We start from the raw sequence: 22,813 nt of genomic DNA, 5'->3' as shown, positions 1-22,813 counted from the left end.
TCTTTACCAAAGTGTACATTTTAGAAGTTGACTCATGGTATTGGATTACACTAACTTATTAATCAATTGGATTGAAGAATGCAGAATTAGGGAGATACACATTAGAGGGAGCATCTAGGACACATGGATGTTGTACTTTTTTTCTTTCGACTAGGATTTTTTTCAATGGGTTTTTCGTATTAGGGTTTTAACGAAGAAAACATAAGCATATTTGACACTGTATCAATAATCCAAGTAAAGTTGTACTCTTTTCCTTCGCTAAAATATTTTCTACTTAATTTTTTCTAGTAAGGTTTTAACGGGCAACTTATGTTGTTATGTGGGCATCCAAGGGTGAGTGTTGTGAAATATGGTATGAATGTCATACATATGAATGATGAAGAAGAAAAACAACATCCAGCCAAAGTGGACTATGTTTACACCAATTAAAGGCTTTAGGTAGGATAAGTTATAGGGAGATAAAATAGTAAAACAATTATTTCCTATGGTGTAAGACTTCCCTATATAAAGAGACATTTGTAATGTAAGTATCATCCCATTTTTATCTACCCATAAACAATATGTGAGAACTTTACTTTTCCTTTACACAAGAAAAAAAGAAAAGCATAAAGATAATACCGCTTTCTTTCACATCTCCTCTTCTACGTCTATTTCACTTGTCTAACATTAGCGCAAAAAAATAAACAGTGTAATACATTACTCATGTTCCACTTCAATCTCTAAGTTCTCTCTCTTCACAAGTGTAATTTTCTTTCTAATTATAGACAGCTTGGAGTGCAAAATAAAAATTTTGAAATGCCAATAACAATTCCCTTTTAAAATCATTAGAAATTTTCAGTTTTTTTTTTTCACTTGTGAAAAATTTTAGTTGACACTAGTTTTAATTTGATTCGAAACTTTTGTTTCCCTAATTTTTATACATCCTCCAGTAATATGACAACAAATAAATATAAGAATTTGTTCAAATTTGTTTCTCAATGAATGAGAAGAACTAGGTAAGTAAGTTTAATTCATTTAACTTTATGGTCAATTATGACTTAGTACTACAATCTAATGATATTCTTTTTCACTGATAAATAAGAGGTTTTCAGTTCAGTTCTCGTCAAAAATAAATTTAAATTCAATTTTCGCCAAAAATAAATTTAAACTGCATTATTGCTAACTTATTATGAGATTTAGCCTATCGTTGGATAAAAAACTCTATGATCAGTTAGGTATTTCTACTTGAAAGTTCTAAAAGAAATTTGAAAATAGGGAACAAAAGCCCTTTTTTATATGTAACCCTAAACTTACGATTTCCAGTTTTCCAGATTTCCCCGATTTAACCGTCTCTCCAGTGAATATAGCTTTTTACCGGTATCTGATAGTAGAACTACCAAAACTCAACCGCCCTTGTACGGAGAGAGAGAGAGAGAGAGAGAGAGAGAGAGAGAGCCAGAGAGCCTTGAGAAGAGCACCTACCCATCCCCGACTCCGCCGTCCACCCCCAATCTCAAATCAAAACTCCAAATCAATTTCATTCGGTTCGCAATCGCCGAACCCTTCAAAGAAGAAGAATAAGAAGAAGAAGGAGGGGATTGTTGAATTGATCAGTCGTTCAATGAGTAGTAGCAGTAGTAGTAATGTTCGACCACCAGCACAAGACGCTTGGCTTCACGCTTACAAGTCCTTACATCCTCAGTGGCAATCCATCTCTCACTCCCACCAGGTGCCTTCTTCCTTTCATAATTTATCAATTTACTTGCTATTTAGCTTTCATGCCTCTGCTATCAATTTAGTTCAATTTTTCAATTTCTGGATTTCAGAAGGTTACTTACGTTTGTGGGTTTTTATTTTTTATTTTTTTCTATTTGTTTTTGCGGAAAAATGATTTCTGAGAAATAAAATTTCGTGAAGTAGGGAGAGAGTTTGATGGGTTTTTAGATTAAATTCAGTCTTTTGATTAGAATTAGCACATAAATATAACCGGTGAATTCTCCAAAAAAAAAAAAAAGTAATTTAATGGCAAAATAAAACAAGTATTTATTAAATCTAAACTTATTCTGTTTAAAAGAATCTTCTTTCCATCGGGTATTGCTTATGCGTGCATATGTGTTGTAGTGTTTATGTGAATTTGTTCGAGTTGAATTACCTTAGTTATTGTGTGTTGTTGATTTATGAGGAATTCTTTTGCAGTCAATAATCCCAATTTCAATATCTAGAGTTAACCAATTCGATGCTGGAAGGCTGGACATTGAAATGTCAGCCATGTTGAAGGAACAGTTGGTTAAGGTCTTCTCCTTAATGAAGGTATCTCTCCTGGTCTCGGCTTATAGTGCTAGTCCTCGAAGCGAGTAACCATGTATAGCTGTTACAGAATCCCTAAACTGTTATTATTTTCATTGAAATTAGCCAGGAATGCTATTTCAATATGAAGCAGAACTTGATGCCTTCCTCGAATTTCTTATCTGGCGGTTCTCAATTTGGGTGGATAAACCTACTCCAGGAATCGCTCTCATGAATCTGAGGTATAGAGACGAGCGTGCTGTGGAATCAAGAGGAAAAGGTAAGAAGTTCTGGAAATTTGTTGCATAGGTTGGCTCTAGGTTCTAGATAAAGTTGTGACCAGTGAGGTTAAGGAGGAACCAAAGAAGATGAGCTTTCTAAATATTGTCGTCTTGGCACTGATTTATATGAGTCATTGTGGCTTAATGTTCTTCTTTTGGCATTGGAATAAATGGAGTTATATTCTCCAGGCGGTTCTGCTTTGTTTGGTGTGCATGCACTTTGTCCCAAGATTGATCATAAGTTGCTGTTTTAGGTGATATACAATAACCAAAAGTGTTGATATTGTTTTATTTCTAGAAAAGTTTATTTTTCTTCCCTATATTTGTTGTTAACAAATATGATTATACTCTCACAACAGAATAACGAACGTACACCAACTTTATATGACACAGCTGAACGAACATTCTAGACTTTGTTCAAGTAGAAGTTTTCAATTCCAGATAATTGTCTGATGTAGTAACCAGGCTGTTCCTAAATTTGCCAATCATAAATTGAACTGTGAACAGTTATATTTTGTCTGATATATGCAATTTTCATTTTTTTTCATTCAACTTGTTTAATGTACATCATAATTACATGTAGTATTCCTATTTGTTGTGCTTATGGTTTTTTCTTCAACTTATTTACAGTCAGAACGGGTTTGGAAGGACCTGGACTTACAGTTGCACAGAAGCTTTGGTATTGTGTTGCTACTGTTGGTGGTCAATACATATGGGCACGTGTGCAATCATTTTCTGCTTTCCGTAGGTGGGGCGATTCTGAACAGGTATTTTTTTCTTTTCAATCTTTTTGTTCCCCTTCATTACAACATTTGGAGAATTATTGAAGCAGGCAAATGAAGTGCTCTGCATTTTATTCAGAGGTCAGTGGCACGAGGAGCATGGATTCTGATACAACGTATAGAAGGACTTTACAAAGCTGCCTCATTTGGCAACCTGCTTTTATTTCTTTACACAGGAAGGTATGCAATTTGATACTCGAAAAATGGTGTCATTTAATCAATGTACTCGTGTGCATGCGACTTTAAGCAAATTTTTTCAGAAACTGAGGCTGCATTTTCTAGAGAGGATTAGATTGGATAGGATAACTCACTAGGTTCTAGGCATATGGAAGAGATGGAGGAACCTTCCAACTGAAGGCTGAATTTGCTTCATGAGTAATCCACCTTCTACTGTCAAACATTCAAACTTGGACAAAAATTTGCAAATTGTCATTCATTTCTTCCTTCAGTATGCCTTGAATCTAGCGAGTTATCCTATCAAGCCAATCCCAATAACACAGCTTAGAGTGCATAAGTGCACTACACACGTAGAGTTGGTAGTTTCTGTTCCTGGACATGTTAAAACATATAACTGAACTTGCAGCATCGTATGTAATATTTTTTAATGGAAATTAAATTTTTTTTTATATTGCATGAACCTTTTGATATTCATCTTTGTTCATTTACTTCCATTTTGTATAGGTCAACATGTTGAAGCTGCATGTGTAATATAATAATGTGAGAATTTTTTCATGTGATGTTCTTAATGTGATATAGGAATAGCATTTCCCTTGGCAAGCTTGCAGAACTTTACATATTACATGTTGATGATGCAGGTATAGGAATCTAATTGAAAGAGTTTTAAGAGCTAGGCTGGTCTATGGAAGCCCTAATATGAACAGAGCAGTTAGCTTTGAGTACATGAACCGCCAGTTAGTATGGAATGAATTCTCGGTATGCCCTTTTATTTTATTTATCATTTTAATTATTGCATGAGGTGAGTTTACATTCGTAGTTTGAGGAATTGTCACTCTGACACACACCAAGTAATTCTATCTATGATTTGGTAGTAGGGGATTGACTCAAAACAGCTGAGAGCGTAGTTGATACTGGAAAAATTCTAGGTTGTTTGAAAGCTCATCTCAATGCTTATTTTGTTGGTTTGGGTTCATTTCACTGTCTCATGTGTTATCTTTACATCTATCACAAGTGAATAGTCGTCAAGGGTTTTTAAGGATGAAGTTTATGTGCAGTTCTTTTTCCTTTTGTCGGAGTTGAATCTTTCATTAAAGGGATTTGTTCTCGATATTTATGATTTTGCGGTTTTCTGTACTGATGAACAGTTAAATGTGATATGGCAGATATATGAGAACAATTCTGTTATTTGAAATTATGTTTTCCACATTTCACCAATTAGAATCAGCATAGTATCTGCCTCCCTCTCATTTAATGCATTCATTGGGGGAGACTCAGGGCTCAGAATTGATGGAATTTGTATTTAGTTAGGGTTGTTGATACTTTCATTTTTTGATATGACAAGTAGTATTGAAAACCAAATTATAAAGGATCTTCTCCCAAATGTTTCCTTAACGATAGCAGTAGAACAAAAGACACCGTCGGACTCAAAGAATGAACCTTCCTTCCAAGATTTATGACGTCCGACCCAACTTCAGGCTCTTTCTTCCTGACCTATTTAACTCTCTGTCCACAGTTATTTAGGTGGTATCCCAAAATTCAAGGACAACCGCTGCCCTGAATCACAAATAAAAACCCAGAAATAGATTGATGACTTGTAATAGAACTTATGCTTGATAGAAATATTAGTATCATATATAGTCGACGAATGAGGGTGTGTTCATTAGAAATTAAAAAATTCAGACGAAAAAATGGCAAAAAAGAAAGTATTCGTAAAGAAGCTTTTTTGTTAATAAGTAAAAAGCTTGCTCCCCTTTAGTTCCATGTTAATGTGATTAAGTGGTTTCTAGAGATCGTATGTGTCAGTTTTATCTCTGCCACTGCTCAAACTGCACGAGGTTCCGCCCCTTTTTTTTCTGCCTAGGTTGCATGCGTCTTGGCATGTGATTGCATTGGTTTGAAAACAGACACCTACATTTAGGTACGATGATTTTATGTTTACAATATCTAGTCCATTCTGACAAAGCACAACCATTTTCAGAGTTCTTTCTGCAAAGAAAGCTCCAAGTTATGTGCTCAATTCTTTCTCCTTCTTGCATGATTTTAAATACACAAACCAATGACCAAGGTTAACCACATGGATATGTGCAGTCATTCTCCATCTTACAGAGCAAAAACATTTTCAGAGTTTTGGATTTGCGAGGGAAAGTTCTAGATTTTGTACCAATCCTGAATTCGTATCCATGACTCATACATCCATGGCATTCTTTTAGTTACTGAAACTAGAAAAGAAAAAAACAATATTAATTACTTGATTGGCCTGTTGCAAAGGTATACACTTTGTGCACGCCCGCTTTTCTCTTTAGATTTTTGTTCTGCATAATAGTTTTTACATCTTTGCCTCATGATTTGTTGTTCTGGTGTCCGCTTTTGGTTTACTTTATGGGAATTTCACATAACATTGGATGGAACTTAAAGAGTCCTTGTGCTGATGGCAGGAGATGTTATTGCTACTACTTCCTCTTCTAAACTCATCCTCTATGAAAAAACTTCTTAGTCCATTTTCGAAAGATAAATCATCGAGTTCAAAGGAGGATGACCTTACTTGCCCCATTTGCCAGTCCAGTCCAACCGTTCCCTTTCTCGCTCTTCCGTGCGAGCACAGGTACATCACTAAATCTGATCCATCTGTTGAGTGTTTTTTATCGAAAGAAAGCTAGTTTTGACGGAGGACCAAAATTGCATAAAAATAAGATACGGCGTACATCATGCAGAAATTAAGCGAAAATGTTTGTTGGATGAAATGATGATTTACAGTAGGATTTGATATTTATAGTGCAATGTAATAATTGTTCATGGTGGGCAGATACTGTTATTACTGCCTTAGGACGCGGTGTGCTGCAGTCCCAGCTTTCCGATGTTCCAGATGCAACGAGGCCGTGGTTGCAATGCAGCGGCATGTTGGCCAGCCAAAGCAATGATTGATTACAGTGGAGAAGCAAAGTAGTTTATAGTATAAGCACAAGTGTTTAAACTAATGCTTGAAAGTAGTAGCATTACTTTATTTTCCTCCTCCTAAGAAAAACCTTTTAATTGAGGGGAAAATAACATATGAAATTTAGAAATCATGTTCCTTTTAGAATCATTCATTCATCTATTGATTAGAGAGAGCTTCATTCATTCGCCTTTTTGATCCCTCTATGCCCTTGTCTGTTATACCTTTTGTGTAAATTTGATCTGCTTTGGAACTAACTCAATTAAGAAAATTTGTTAAAAGATTGAATCAACCAGCATATTGTTTTTATGTTCCTCGTTAATTATTTTGTGCGTCATCTCATCAATTATATAATACATACAAAGCAAGTTAGGTAATACCGTTGATTTCAGACCGATTTGGCTCGCATATTATTTTGAGAGCTTATCTAAAGTAAACGGGAACCTTATGCACTGGGTACGACTTTTATCTGAAGTACTATAAACAGTAATGGAAATACAATTTACCAAAGAAAAAGACAATTGAAATTAGAATAGCCCAAATTGTTTCATTCGAATGTGGATAAATAAACATTTTGGAGGGTGTAAATAAAAACTCCCTCCTTAATATTTCCTTCGCTAGTTTTATACACTTGAATTCTCCAAACTACCCTTCAAAAGGCTCCCGAATTTCAAATCAACCTCATCAGCCAACCCAACCTCCCCAAGTCTCCTCAATCCCTTACTCAAAACCCTAACCATATACTCATCCGCTTCAAACCCAGTGGACCCCCACCCATTCCTCTTCAGCATCTTGTAAATCCTGACCGTTGATTCCCTCCTATCCGCCCCAATAACGGCCCTGATCAACCTTATCAGCCCCTTATCGCTGCCCCACTGGACCCCACTCTCTGTCTCCAGATCACAAATCAAACGGTCCATGTCCTCCCCCATCTCATTTCTCGCCAGCGCCAGCGCCATCTCAGCGTAAACGGATAAGTCGGGCGGGTATTCCGATCGGACGGCGGAGAAGACTTGGAGGGCCAGGTGGCACTGGTCCTGACGTAGAAGCTCCCTAAGAGCGGCGACGAGGTCGGCTTTGATCAGGCGGGAGAGGGTTTTGGAGACAAGGGCGGGGAATTGGGCCGGGTCGGATCTTTGCGCCCGTTTGAGGGTTTGAACGGCTTGGATGGCCTCGATGCTGAGGACCCGACCTTTGACCAAAGGTCCACGGTTGTCGCGTGGACCGCACCGTATGGAAACGCGGGTTGTGGAGCGGGTAGGTGTCTGTGCGACTGGTTTGGGTGAGAGGAAGTGGGTTGCGTTCGTGTGCAGTGAGGAAGCCATGGATGCGAGTGGAGAAGAGCAAGAAGGTGGAGGTGGTAAAAGGTGCATTGGATTTTGATCTGTAATGACGAATTTGCCCTTTTAAAAGAAAATAAAATATGATTTTTTGGTGGAGAAACAAAAAACAAAAAGAAAATATATGAAAAACGAACTTAACCACGGGTTTTAGTATTTTTTTTTTTTTATGTATAATGACGATTCCGCCCCGGAAATTTAATTAGTTCGGAAAAACGGAAAATAGATAAAAACCGTCGACAGCAGGATTCGAACCTGCGCAGGCAAAGCCCAACAGATTTCGAGTCTGTCTCCTTAACCACTCGGACATATCGACGCTCTCGATCACAACATTCCACTAAGCCATTTTATAAATATAATATTAAACGGGCCCTTGATGGGCCAAGATATTCTAAGCTGAAATGCTGTCTTCCGGGTTCTGGCAGGCTTAAGAATTAGGTGACCCTCTGCATGTTCTATTTCCCACAGTCCCGTTCTCCTACGCATTGGAGTTAAAAAATTGAGGTTACCTATACCATTCGTCTTAATGGAGTTTAACCTTCCATTATTCCGGCTTATGCTGCAATCTATTTCTCCATGGCGACATCAATCAGGACCAAACCTTTGTCTAAGTAATAACTTTATCCGTCGCGTTGTAACACCGCATGAGTTTTCACTTTTACTCTAACTCGGGAAAACGACATTTTATTTAGGTGTTTCTTCTTCGTGTGATTGTGCGTTTAATGTTCATTTTCACCAATTCACATAAAGTGCGACAGAGAATTGAGGTCTATTGTTTTCCATATACAGTTGCCTTAGATTTATACTTCTTTTCTCATGATAATCTTTAATCTTTAATCTTTAATATTAGAAAGTCAAAATGAGAGTTTGGTGTCTCAAGGCTTCATCAAAAAATTTGGACTAAAAAGTCCCCCAAACAAAAACAAATCAAAACTGAATGAAAATAATGTAATCAAAATAGCAGGGGTACTTTTGTCAAAAAAAACATAAATTTATAATTCATTTTATTGGAAAAAAAAAATATTAAAAAAGAAAAGAAAAAAGAACGTGGTAAACCCTCAAATAGAGGACGATACATAAACTACCAAAGCTAGAGATAGAAGCAGTTTTCTCCAACGATTCCACGTTCTGCAGGGACGATTGGAAACCGCTATAGGTTTCCACAAATTTCTCTGAAGTCGTATCCCCTTTTAATCAGATTTCCTCGGTTTTCCAAAATCTCATCGTCTCTCAATATTATGTTTTCAACTTCTATAAACAAAAAGGTAAAACTATCGTCTCTGAATTGTATGCATGTCAGCCTTACAAATGACTTGCAATTATGATTTACAATTATCAATTACTCAAATTTCATTTTGTTTTTCATTAATTTTGAATGGGTGATAAGCTTCTTGCTCAAGCCTTCAATGTTGGTCCTCTTGCAGGATGCAAGCTCATCAGAAAGTACAAGGTAGTTCACATGATTCAGGTTCTTTGGAATCATTATATGTGATTTTTTCATTGTTCGCTTTTGAAGATTATGTTTTTTAAATTCTGAATATTTCGTGCATATAGATTCTCCAATGTTTCTTCTTATTTAACGATTGCTTTTTCAGGTATGTTGCCGATTGGCACGCTTTCTTTGTTTTAGATGGGAGTCGATTCAATTAGTACGCCATTTGTTTCGATCTTTTGTCTCTATGATTTGGCCTCACGAATTTACATTATTCTCCCAATAGGTAACACTAGAACTATTACTCCTTGCATACTATAGAACTAACCTGACATTTTTAAGTGTACAATATTATTTGTTTAGGGAGCATATTGTTGAGAAATCGTATTTATGAGGAATGTGTGTTCATTGAGTTTGTAGTTTTTAGAGAGCATACGTGTGGGATGAAGGAAGAAATTAGGAAAAGACTGACTAATTGTAAGGATGGTTGAAGGGCTTAAACTGATATTTTCTAGATGGTGGGAATAATCGTTCTAAGGTATGTATTTGAGTTTGATAATATGCAATTTACTCTTTGTCACCAATGCTTATTTGCTTTTTGCTAAATACTTCGTCAACAAACAAAGTATAACAGAAGATAATTTTACTAGAGATGCAAATTTACACAACTGCCAAATGTAAAGGAGAAAGAGTTTGGATTTTAGCAAAGGGATTATGATAAAAACCACATATGACGGATTGACTAAATGGATTCACCTATAAAATATTAGGGTATAAGATTAAAAATTAAATTGTCTTTTTATGCTATTCACTTTTGAATCGTCTAAAAAAGATTTCTCAATAATATATATTGTTTTCATCATTTCTCTCCCAATGAGCTGCTCATAGTTTTAAATCAAAATTGGTGGAATGGTACGTTGGTTTAATTCCATAATCCATTTGAAAATCTTTTTCTTCTTTTGCAGAGAGTTAGACATCAATCACGCCAAGAATTTGTGGAACTATACATGGGGTTTTGCTTGCAAATAGTTGAAAAACGATCACGCGCTAGCTTTTGGGAGTACAGACTACAGTGTAAATAAATAAACAAGTATCATGATTTCGGTGACTTATGCAGTGTGGCAGATGTGAATTCTATGACCAATTTGCGAAAACTTCCAACGTATGTTCATGAAAAAAAACGCACAATTTGCATTTCTTAATAATATACAAAGTACGACGCAAATGTTATTTCTAAAATTTCTAAGCAATTTTGTTACTTATTTTAATTAGGACCCTTATTTTATATTACTGTTTTCAATGATTATTTTGAACAACAATATACAAACCACAATATCTATCTTTAAAGGATTCTTATTTCACCTTCTTCACACAAAATTACCAAAATTTTAGATGTAAATATTGTGTGAATGAAACAAAAACAATTATTGCAGACACGAAAGCTAATCCAAAACTTAATTGCTAAAAAAAATGTAATGTTAATCTTGCACACAATTTTTCGCTAAAGTGATGGCCACACAAAAATAAAACAAAAAAAATGACACCATAATAAGCAACAAGCAAAAAAATGTGGAATGGTTAGTGTGCAATTCATAAATTTCATTTTTTATGTATAATGGGTGGGTGCAAAAAGACTAAGTTAGATGATTGAAAATAATAAATTATTGTGATGGACACACACCCACAATTTATAAAATAATCACTTAAGAAATATAAAAATATCTAAAATAACACATATTTGGGGCGCGTAGCGCCCGTGATGCAAAAATGTCTCTCGCACTCACATTAGTGCGTGCGGAGAGGCTAGTTTATAATAATATTGCTTAATCTACGCCCCAGAGATCGATGGCTGATAAATTCCCAAAAGTCTGGAATATTGATTTTGACATTGCTATATATCCTGATCACAGATTTTCAAATCAAAAAAATTCAATGATCAATCTTTCTGAAAGCTCTACATATATGTGTACGAATTGTCTTAATCATATAAGAAAACTTCCTTTTTATTAAAATTGACCCCTTTTGGCTTGATGTAATAACTTGAATAATATCAGCAAGAAGTCGGTATAGTGTAGTTCGACATGTGAAAAACTAGCTAGCAAGCAAACCACTTGTTAATTTGAGCATTCCAAAAATGAGTTTTATATGTATATACGATAGGCTCTCTGTGGACGTAAAATTGACAACGTCATGAAAATCTTATGGTGTTTGTAAAATTTGATGAGAGATGGAAACCAACATAGTTTCCTATGAGTCGCTGTCTTTCAACAGTTGACACATGCATGCCTGTTTTTGCATGGAAAGAACATCAAAACTGCAGTCCTTTTGCATGGAAAGAACATCAAAACTAAATTGGTCATGCGTGAAGAAATTTGATGGTGATAGGACATGCAAGGCTTTACATTCTTGATGAATATTTCACCTTAATATCATTGTGACTTCACAGTGTTCTCATAATTACCATAAATTTTGGATTTAATTGGTTTGTAATTTTCCTCTTCCAATAGTTCTTAGGTTATTATTTGATTTGTATGGTAAGAGGATCCGTCGAGATGATCTTTAGCCTTGTCGTCTTTGAAAAAAGGAAAAAATAGCTGATATATAAAGAGTAATATTCTCTTCTTAGATAAGTAGCATGCATGTTGTATGGTACCATACATACTATAAATAAGTACCACATATATAGACAGAAGTTTATGGTATGCTTACTTAGTATGGATATGTGAAGGAATTACAATGAGATGAAACCCCATCCTTATTATCTCATACCTTGATTTTTCAAATATGTCATCTCGAAATCAATGTGAGATTCACTTATTTATTTATTCTTTAGGTACCTAAGTAAACATATGAATGCAAGAAAAATTTCTTGCGATTGTATTGCTCTTTAGTAAACACATGAATCAGAATGTTGCACATAACTTATAATTTCATTCATTACAAGTTATAACTAATGTTCTAAAAATCTCCGTCTAGGGCTGCTTAGACGCTAGGAGGCTGGTCATCGCCCCGATTAATGCATAGGCGTTTGAAAATAAAGAAAGGGCGCCTAGACCTGCTGAGGCGCCCGCCTAGACCGCCTAGGCATCCGCCTAGCCTGCCCAAACCCGCCTAGACCTGCTGATACCTATTTAGGTTGTGACTAACTTAGATAGAAAATATATAACTTTCATTTTGCATTTTATTGTTTCCAATAAATTGTAAGAAACTTATTGAACACTTAAATAAACCCACATTATATATTTGCTCCCTATATTTTTATTATGTTCTAATACTTCATAATATATATGTCATTCTATTTTCAGTTTATGATGAAATTATATATATTTTAAGTATAAACGGACACTTATTTACACGAAATACAACAAATTTACTTAAATTCGCCTAATCTACCTAGGCGCCCGCCTAGACTCCGCCTCCAAAATTAAACCTTTGATAACTTGATCTAGTTGTTTTACAAAGAGAAAATTATTATGTATTCAACAAAATTTTATTTTATTTTATTGTGTCGATATATATACACGCACACGTCAACAGGACAGTGGTTAGATTTAAACAGCCTTAATTATTATGTGATACAGTAATACCATGTGGCATTGCTGAGTGGTAGTACATCTCCACCCATAATTCGTCATCTGTTCTACTAATACAAATCATCAACAAACTTAAAATTCTGCCGTTTAACAGCTAACACCACGTTAAAGGGTTTTCCTTTTGTTCGGGGTTAATTAATCTTTATGGCTACTCCGTCGCCGTCGCCGCCTCGAGATTTGACCACTTCCTTGCGGTCGCATGCCTTTGAGTAAAAATGAAATTGCAGATGTTTGATAGAAATTAAGAACTTTCTTTATTTTCGCCGTCGCAGATTATTATTATGCATAAAATTGATGATTTAGTTCTCAAAATTAAGAATTTTCTTAAAGAGGATTTGTTAGTAACCGAAGCAATTGAAGAGATAATCAAGAATTGAGGCGCATCGAACATAGATGGCTGTTCCAGAATGGGTTATGATTTTCACACACTTTTAACTACTTTTCCCACACCTTTCCTATTTTTAGTACTTAATTGGTATCCTACTATTTAATCGTTCATATATACCCCTCCCTATTTAATTTTTCATTAATTACCATAAAAAAGTAGGAAGGGTACATATGGAAGATTAAATAGTAGGATACCAATTAACTATTAAAAAATAAGAAGGGGTGTGAAAAAAGTAGTTAAGAGTGTATGAAAATCACAACCCTTCTAGAATTAACGGCAGAAGTTTATGTGTATTAATGTGTACATGGCAAAATTTGAGTGGAGATGTACTACCATTCAGCAATGCCAGCTGGTGGTACCGTATCATGGTATAATTTCTCTGTTTAATGGACCACAGCTTTACCATCTGTGGTTAACCGAAAGGTTTGAAGAATTTCATTTTCAGCAGCATGACAAAACAGAATTTTTGCAATGGGGAACGAGGAATATGGGGGAACATTTTGAATCTCTTGATATAGGGATCTTATCTAGTCTGCCACTTGTGCTCACTGTAGAAATAGTGTGCTGGGAATTGAACCCCACAAGTGCAACACTAAAACAATGTGTCAATTATATACAAGGAAAAATGCAGTCCAAAAAAAGAGAATAATATACATCAGCATCGTGAAACCCTAGCTAGGGTTTTCAGTTGGGTTTCCTCCAACGTAAGGTCACATCTTGAAGATGGTCCTAGCTTGTTAATTGTTCCTGGTGAGAGTCACTATCTTGTGGCAAGGGACATCTGGATCTGCTACTCCTTGGTGGATCCAAACCAGCTCCTTGCCTTTGCTTTTAGTCAAATAAAACTGCTATTAGAAATGCTCTACTTTTTTTTTGGACCTAACGATATTATCTACATTAAGAGGTGGGGGAGTGGCTAAGCCTCACTATGGACTTGTAATAAAATGGTTCAAATTTATCTTTGGGGCGAATTGAACCTATGACATCTTACTTACAAGTGAAGAGAAACACCACTAAACCGTAGTATTAAGAGGCAAAATTCTCTCATTAATTAGGAGGACAATATATAATTTTTTTCCAACTGAAGAAGGCCATAATTAAATCCTATTAGATAATAAGCTTTCTTTTGGGTAATATAGGCATATAACATTGCAAACTGGCTGTGTATATTGAATTAATATTAGTGGACCAAACCCTAATAAAAAAAACTGCATAACCTAATCAATAAAATAAAATTATGCAGAGAACCTAGATAATCGATTTCAACTAAAACATTATGTTACATGCTACTAACAGATTGATATCGATCCTATCTTTATAAAAACAAAACCAAATTCTCATCCTTGGTATCGACATGGTAATTGGCCGTAAATGGATAAGTGATTTTATTAGTCTTTTCGTTGATGATTTTCAATCAGGTCTAGCAGTACGAAAAAAACATGGTAATTAAACTTCCTTTTGTTTCCTTTACCCTAAAGGATCGAGAGTAGTATAGATGAGTGAGAGTGAAAGTGTATGAAGTGCGCTTAGGACTAGGACCAATGAGCTATAGTGGTTATCCATGGAGGGACCTATTTGCTGTCACTAATTAAAGTAGTTTTAATTTGCATCTTTTGTAGTTTTGGCGTGGGGGGCAACTGGGGCACCATAGTTCCTGCTCAGTCAATTAATTTGCTAATACCTCTCATAAAGGACATCATTTAAAGGAAAACTAAATAATTCCCCAAGCAATAGATTATAACATTTCAACACCGTCGTACAGATGCAAAAGAAGAGTGATAATATACTAGACCACATGGTCTCATAGTGTTTTTTTACTATGCTTAGACTGTAAGAAAAGAGAGCAATATGTAACCATTATTTATTAGTAGTTATTGGTGGTGTAATAACGATATTATAATAACGAGAAAAATGTGGCGTTTTACCACTTTTATTTCAATAATAATATTATTACTCAAGTAACAACTACTAATTGATAGTGGCTATTGCTTTCTTTGCTTTGCAAGATTAAAAATTTGGAGCACACACATACAGTACTCCTAAGAGGACATCTTTTTTTGGAACCAATACGCATTTTACATGCATGTAATTGTACATGTAACATGTATAATACGGTATGTTTTGCTGTGAACCATACAGTACTCCTAAGAGGACATCTTTTTTTGGAACCAATACGCACTTTACATGCATGTAATTGTACATGTAACATGTATAATACGGTATGTTTTGCTGTGAACTTATTAAACGAGTACACTTTTTCTAAACTATGTGTGTGTAAATATCGTAAGATTTGTTCGTTCATATATATCCCTAATTAATTAAACTCTAAAATAATGCGATGTGTCTAAATCTGCATGAACAACATTGTTATTAAGATCGGGGTCGATCAACACATGCCGTTCTTCAAGATCATCTATGGGATATTAAAATCTAGATTAGTAGAATATCTCATCAAAAGCATGAACAACCAAAATACACACACACACACACACACACAATGTTGTATTGATACCCCAACTAAGCAAATCCAAAATGTTATTCCAAAACGTTTGGATGCTTCTACTTTCATTGCAGCAATGAGATTTTCTTTTTGCTTGAAAGATCATAACACCCAAAGTTTGACCAAAACTGGCTCATGTTGTGGCACACAATTACTCATGTGGGTCTTATATAACAAACACCTACCAACACTACTAATATATTAAGTTTAAAGATAAGAAAATCAAGGTGGTTATATATTTATAAGCATGCTGATTAGTATGGGATTTTCTCTAAACCCAATATTGGTGGTTCTGATCTCACGTATCTCTGGGATGTGACAATATCTTGTATGTGGGGATTATGCGCAGTGCGTGTTAAACTTTATACTTACTATATTACCAAAAAGATAGACCTAAAGGTATATGTACCTTATTTAGGTTTTTTATTAAGAGATCCAAAGTTCAACTTTGAGATTATGATTTCATGGAAGCGACCCTTTAGCGCTCGTTTGTTATGTAGTATTGGATGAATTACTTACAAAGAAAATGTATCCCTTTCAATCCTCTCTAAATTTGTAAGATTAAAACTTTAGAATGAACGAGTTTTCTTCATGACCTAATAATTTTCTAATCCTGTCCAAATGAAAAGGCATTTTCTTCTACATTTAATACATATACCTTAAAATTAGAGAGTTATCTCTTCCAGTCCAATCCTATATACTGATCGAGTAGCATATGTATAGGTTGGGCACCTAGGCGGCTCTTCATCAACTGATGCAAATGCAATGTACTTAGCACACATATTCGTCCATTATATAAGAATGAAAGCGTTAAATAAACACTCTTTCTTGATTACATTTTGATTAGGGTAGGGTTTATTAGTAGTCTCTTTTCCGTGGATCACTCTTTTCTTATACTAGTGAGAGATATTCTTTGAAATGGAATAATGATAATAACAATTATACTACTACAAGAATTAATTTCATTAACGAAAACTCTAGAGCTACATGTGATGTATACGGCATAATGCCTAGAAGACTCAAAGTCATATTAATCAATGTTGTTGAATGAAGTTTTTGTTACTTCATATATGATGATTATCTTTTTTTTAAACATGTAAACAATATTGTAGAATTTGGGCACACATATTACTTTTAATTAAATTTGTGATTGGAGGATGAACTAAATTGTTATGATGAGGGGGATTTGAACTTGAGTGAACAGAAAAAAGCACACAATTTTAGCTAATTTGGCATGTAGAAAAAGTTCATTGGTTAAATAGTTAATAAAATGCTGCTAACTAAAATGTTAAAAGAAAAACAATTTAAATAACAAGAGATTCAACTTAATTTGGTGTGTCGAAAAAGTGTGTGGGTTAAAAAGTTAAAATGTTAAAGGAAAAAATTTAAGTAACAAGAGATTTGAGTAGGGCGATAGTATTAATGGGTTAAATAGTTAGTTAATAAAAGAATGAGAGTGAGTGGGGATCGAACCGTGCCTATTTTGCATACAAGAGATTCAATTGTAAAAAGCGCAAGGGACTTTGCAATTCAATTGGGCAAAGGCATTTGCTCTGAAAAATTAAAGGTTTAGAGTTCTAATTCCACCTCTTCCAATATGGCTTGTTTGTGAAAAATAAACACAAAAAAATATTGTAAAAAACAATAGTTTAAATGTAAATATGTAATCAAAATATCACAAGAGAGAACTCAAGTCCTCTCCTTCCTTCCTTCCTTTTGAGTTGTTTTTCGTTTTCTTATATTTTCATATAGTGCTTCAACCCAAAATACATACATACATACACACATACATGCATACATATATATATATATACATATATACATACATATATATATATATACATACATATATATATACATATATATATATACATATATATATATATACATATATATTAGATTATACACGCAGCAGATCGTGCATAAAGAAATCACTTATATATACATCATCTTTTTCTCCATTAACACGTTTTGTTTGTTTATAGTTGTTAGTTTTCTTTTAATAATACTTCAATGATATAAAACAACAAAGGTGTGGAAGAGAATAAGAGTGTGAAAATCACTTTGCAATGCATATTGATACAAGCATTAACATGCATTAGAATTAAGGAGAGTTGGTAATTTGTTAAGGTATATCAAGAAATAAAGTATAAGGTTTTTTTATTTTTTTTTAATTTTGTTTTAAGTTTATGCTTTATCTTGCAAATTTAAAGTCTTTCATGAGAAATTATTTAGTACTACGGTCTAGCGATATTACTCTTCAATTGTAAGTGAGAGATCTTAGGTTTGATTCTCACAAAATGCAAATTCAAACCAAAATATTTTGGCTACCCATTGTGAGGTCCATTCCCCCCACTTAGAGCAAAGTGCCATTTGCTAACCCATATGACATTTTTATGTTAAAAATTTATCACTCCCATCAACTCTTGAAATTTTATCTTTCACTGTAAATTATTGGTATCTTAAATTTATCTTGGCACCAAAAGTATAAGTGTTGTAGCCAAATTCTAAAATACATTACGGGGCTCAATTGCTAACTTGAAGAAGTAGCAACTGACTTTGTAAATATAAAAAATAAGCTACTAAATTTTTATTTTGCTAATTGAGTTGCTACCTCTGTTGAGAATGCATTTTTCCTAGAGGTGACATAGGAAATTTAAGTTTGCTGTTGAAATGCTCTCCCTTGGAGATGCTCTGAGTGTAGACAAAATGTTGTAAAAAAAAAAGTCTTCTATGAGAAGAATTGGCTACAATACAACAGATACTTAGTGTAATCATCAATTAATGATCACGTGTTATAATAACAGTTAACGATCATATCTGATAATCTTTAATAAATAATTGTATTAAGTATTTTAATGAATACTCTAACCATTTCCTGGGCTCTAAATTGTACTAAATATTTCCATGTAATGACATCTAACATGCTACATCACTCCATAAAATAAATTGAGTTCTAAATTCCATTTGAGTTCTAACTTAATAATGTTGTCGAAAAATAGTTTAGGGAATGAGTCAAAAGGCAGTCTTTGTCATGACCACTTTTTAACCTTACGGGACTCACGATAAATGGTCACCACCTCCATTACCCGTTTACTGCAATGGTCTATATCCCAATCATGAGCGTTTACTTCCGTCAACGCTAGAAAACGGAACACCGTTTTGTTCCCTAACCACCGCATCAGCAGACGTGGCCAATATTATACCGTCGATCCTTGTACATTTCAGATCCGTTGCACACCTGCACGCGTCCCCACTTTTGGATTACACAATTATTACGCAGATACGGGCATGGTAAAAGAAAAGATTCATACATCAGACACTTAAGAAGCATGAGACAATAAATGCAATAAGTTAAAGTTAAATTCTAAGTAGACATGTGACATAAATTTTTATTATTTAAGATCATATTTTTCTTATTCTAAAATATTATCATTTAATATTACGGTTTAATGACATTATTTTTTCTTTGATAAAAAAAAATTGTGATATTTTTCACTTGTAAGTGAGAAATCTTAGGGTTTAGGGTTTAGGCCAAAAGTGAATGTGAACCATATTATTGCTAGCCTATTATGAGGCTTAACCCACTTCTTCACCCTCTTAATGTAAATAATTTCATTTGTTAAAAAATATAAAAATGAAAAATAAATCTAATTTGGGATTACTTTGCTTTTTTCAAAAACTACTTTTACCATGCTCTAGCTGTAAAATAAAATAGTTGAGCGTTTTATAAACTTTATTTTAAAAAAATGTTGAGTAGAAAAAACAGTGTAAAAGTGTTTGATAATTTTCAATGTAAAAATGGTATAGATATATATAATGACAAAACTAGACATAGTAGTACGGGTTGGGTGGTGGCAACAACACCAGTGTCGAGAGTAATGGTAGTAATGGCATTAACAATGGTGGGATTGCGGTGGTGTTGCTAATAGGGTGTGGTGGTTGGGGTGTAAAGGTAGTAGTTGTGGCAGCGATAGTAGTGGTGATTGCACGTTGTTGGTGCATTGTGGCAATGATGGTGGTGATGATGGCTGCAATGGTGTTATGTTCCTAGTTGGAGTTGTATGTGGTGGTGACAACAACAGTGGCCATGGCAATGAAAGTAGCAATGACGGTGGCATGTGGGGTTGGCGATGGTGATGGTGGCAGCAACAATTATAAGGGTATGGTAATAATGCCAATAGTGGAGTGTGGTAGTTAGGGTGCAGAGGTTACAATAGTGGAAGAGGCGGTGGCAGCAGCGTGGTGGTTATGGTGATAGTGATGGCGGTTGCAGTGGTGGTGGTGGTGGCAATGATGGTAACAATTATGACAACAATAACAACAATGATGGTAATGGTAATGGTAGTTGTAGTTGTGGTGCTCGTGGTGGCGATTATGGTTGTGGTTGTGACAGCAACGGTGGTGGTGGTGGTGTCGTTGGTAGTGGCAACGAATGTGGTGGTAGTGGCGGTGGTGATGTAAGGTTAGTGGCTATAGTGGTAGGTGGTCACTTTGTTCCCCAAGAGTAAAATGTATGTACAATAATAAATAACGTCATTTTTAGAAATTAACGAGGGTATTGCATGAATTAAAAATATTCATTAAAGGCTTAACTCTGCTTTTTATAAAAGTAGCTTTTAAAAGCAACCTACATACCGCTTTTAAGGGCTGCTGTCTCTAGGCCATTGCTTTTTAAAATAAGCAAGATATTTCATTTTTACCTATACTTTTTTATTGCTTAACTTTAAAGTAAAATAATTTTTACTTTTTAATTGCTTAACTTTAAAGTAAAACAATTTTTGGTGAAAAAAAAAAAAAAATATATATATATATATATATATATATATATATATATATATATATATACCAAATGGAGCCTAAGTTTGGCCTCAAGGCAGGCAACATGTAGCCTCAAGGCATACTAACCTATTAGTGAGTCCTGGTGCTCTTGGTCTATATCTCACAGTGAGATTTTTTATTCCTTCCACTATAGTGCCATTAAAGTTGAAGGCTGGTACTGGTGGTGATGTTAGTCTATTTATCCTATTGTGGAATCCATTGAACAGTGATCGTCCATGGTGCATCATTATGTTTTTGAAATGTGCTATTCTGCTTTGTGGTATTTTGCTATTCAAGAATGATGGTACGTGATATTCTATTCATGTTCAATGAATAAGCCTTGATAAGATATCAACTAATGTACTATCACTGTGAAATCTCATATCTGGATTTCACTATCCAATCTTTCGTATTTAGTGCTTTCGAGAATTTACTATTTATTTTTGGTTAATTTTGGAGTTTTGGTTACTTAGTTGCAAATAACACATAAGCAAAAACCATTCGCAAAATGGTATTGTAACGAAGGGGAAAAAAGCGATCAAAGGCAAGGGGTATTTTGTTTTTTGCCCTTGGGAGTCCAAGAAAGTGGGAAGGGGACCAATCCTACGATGACGCGGGTTGACCGAACTTTTCCCCTCGACTCGCAATGGCGATCTGGTTTCTGGTGCTTTTTTCGGCGTTCCTCTATCGTTTTCATCTCGGCCAACGCCTGGAATTGCTTCCTCTCCTTCCCACGACCATTTTCCTCATGGCGGGTCTCACAAGTTAACAACTTATGAAATATGTTGAAGTAAATATTTGTTCCTCAATGGTTTTGTTTAGTAGGAAGGGAAAAAAAAAAAAAAAAAAAAACAAGAGCAAAGCATGACACAACACAATACATCGAATTAAAAATTGAAATGAGTGATGTTAGCCACCATTAGATTTACACTCTTTCAAATTAATACATTAAGTAAACTTTCGGTATTTGATTGGTTGTTTAGTTAACAACAACTGAAACGAGCAAAGACATAATACACATAAAGTCATAATTGATGGACGAAAATATTTAAGCTATATATTTGAATTTTGTCATACGACCCAAATATAACATAATGCGAACATACTCAAACACTATACGAATCTAAAGTTTGGTAATTACCAATTAGGAGATGGTGGTGGGGGAAATGATCACAGATTTTGAATTTTGTCACTACAAAAATAAGACAGTGGTTGATTTTCGTCCAATCACTTTCCCTTCCCCATTTGTGTATTCAGTGGCATCTTGCCCTGTATGATTCAATTCCGTGCAACATTCACCTTTCTAACTTGCGCTTCTGTAATCGGTGCACTTTAGTGGGAATTGATATTGTTGGTTGGAATACGAGTATAAAGTGATAGGGTATTTGGGAACAATATCTAAAAGTTGACGGGGAATACGTAGAGTTCTGTCGGTGGTTTTGCGTCCTTTTTCACATCATACAAAATTGGTAACTTTAATTAAAAGTTCTCGATTTTGTTCATTTTAACGAAAACCATATTTTACATTAAAAAGTCAATCCTGGTACTATTCATTTCCCTTTATTTTGTTCTTATTGTTAAAACTCAAAATTTTCAAGCCTTTTTCATTAGTTTTCTCTAAAAAATTCCATTACCAAAAAATATTTTTGTTCATGCGGGTTTGTGTAAATGTATTTAATATAATTACCATTTCAATGATCAGAAGATGATTGTGTTAATATAAATATTCACATGAATTATATATAACCGTTAGATGATAATTGTAGTAAATACAAACGAATATTGTAGATAATATTTACGTGTAAATTAATTTATTGAAAGTCGTTATGATAAATGACAATCTAATTTTCAGTGTTCTTTTCTCGGATGCTACTTAGCATAGACGATGCGGTGAACATATCCTGTAAGGTATAGTATGAGCACTAGATACACATGTTTATGTATAAGAAGCTTTTTGAGTTTGGCAATTATATTGTAACGTGATATTATATCCACATACTACATGTCATAGACCATATGCCTCGTTTGGTATAAAAGATTGGATTGTAATGGATACGAAACTATTTTGAAGGTATGTTTAACAAAACTTTATGACCAACTTGGACATAGAAGATAAATTACTCAAAAAGAAAACTCATCATGTCCCCAAAACGATAGAATTAAAAAGGAGAAATTCTTCATATCTAATCACCTCAAAATGAAAAATTGAACTCTACCATTATTATGTCTTGAATTCTGAAGGTTCTAATCCAATCATATGTACCAAACGAAACCATAAAGTTTAAGGAAAACTAATGAAAAA

At 34.5% G+C, this 22,813-nt stretch overlaps 2 protein-coding genes, 1 long non-coding RNA gene and 1 other non-coding gene across 4 annotated transcripts; 2 read left to right on the top strand and 2 right to left on the bottom strand.

Moving 5' to 3' along the window:
- Nucleotides 1-1,247: 1,247 nt before the first annotated feature.
- On the top strand, nt 1,248-6,729 carry LOC103405436 (peroxisome biogenesis protein 2). Its single transcript, XM_008344439.4, has 8 exons — nt 1,248-1,708; nt 2,176-2,289; nt 2,392-2,545; nt 3,177-3,313; nt 3,408-3,508; nt 4,144-4,261; nt 5,941-6,107; nt 6,309-6,729. The coding sequence occupies exons 1-8, from the start codon at nt 1,601-1,603 to the stop codon at nt 6,421-6,423; spliced, it is 1,014 nt and encodes a 337-aa protein (XP_008342661.1). The 5' UTR covers nt 1,248-1,600; the 3' UTR covers nt 6,424-6,729.
- Nucleotides 6,730-6,964: 235 nt separating this feature from the next.
- Nucleotides 6,965-7,915, bottom strand: LOC103405437 (protein THYLAKOID ASSEMBLY 8, chloroplastic). Its single transcript, XM_008344440.4, has one exon. The coding sequence runs from the start codon at nt 7,808-7,810 to the stop codon at nt 7,061-7,063; it is 750 nt and encodes a 249-aa protein (XP_008342662.2). The 5' UTR covers nt 7,811-7,915; the 3' UTR covers nt 6,965-7,060.
- A 96-nt stretch (nt 7,916-8,011) lies between these two features.
- Nucleotides 8,012-8,093, bottom strand: TRNAS-CGA (transfer RNA serine (anticodon CGA)). The gene has a single exon. It is a non-coding gene; the product is annotated as a tRNA-Ser (tRNA).
- Nucleotides 8,094-8,879: 786 nt separating this feature from the next.
- Nucleotides 8,880-10,448, top strand: LOC108169923 (uncharacterized). Its single transcript, XR_001786234.3, has 5 exons — nt 8,880-9,042; nt 9,202-9,227; nt 9,373-9,495; nt 9,630-9,747; nt 10,175-10,448. It is a non-coding gene; the product is annotated as an uncharacterized lncRNA (long non-coding RNA).
- The last annotated feature ends 12,365 nt before the right edge of the window (nt 10,449-22,813 follow it).

The sequence above is a fragment of the Malus domestica genome, chromosome 17 (assembly GCF_042453785.1).
Source record: "Malus domestica chromosome 17, GDT2T_hap1".
Taxonomy (NCBI): domain Eukaryota; kingdom Viridiplantae; phylum Streptophyta; class Magnoliopsida; order Rosales; family Rosaceae; genus Malus; species Malus domestica.
The sequence above is the reverse complement of the archived record's forward strand: the minus strand, read 5'-3'. Positions and strand labels throughout refer to the sequence as shown.

Coding starts and splice junctions, on each gene's coding strand:
- LOC103405436 (XM_008344439.4), top strand. CDS start 1,601: ATGAGTAGTAGCAGTAGTAGTAATGTTCGACCACCAGCACAAGACGCT. Junction 2,290..2,391: donor AGGTCTTCTCCTTAATGAAG/GTATCTCTCCTG, acceptor CATTGAAATTAG/CCAGGAATGCTATTTCAATA. Junction 6,108..6,308: donor GCTCTTCCGTGCGAGCACAG/GTACATCACTAA, acceptor CATGGTGGGCAG/ATACTGTTATTACTGCCTTA.
- LOC103405437 (XM_008344440.4), bottom strand. CDS start 7,810: ATGCACCTTTTACCACCTCCACCTTCTTGCTCTTCTCCACTCGCATCC.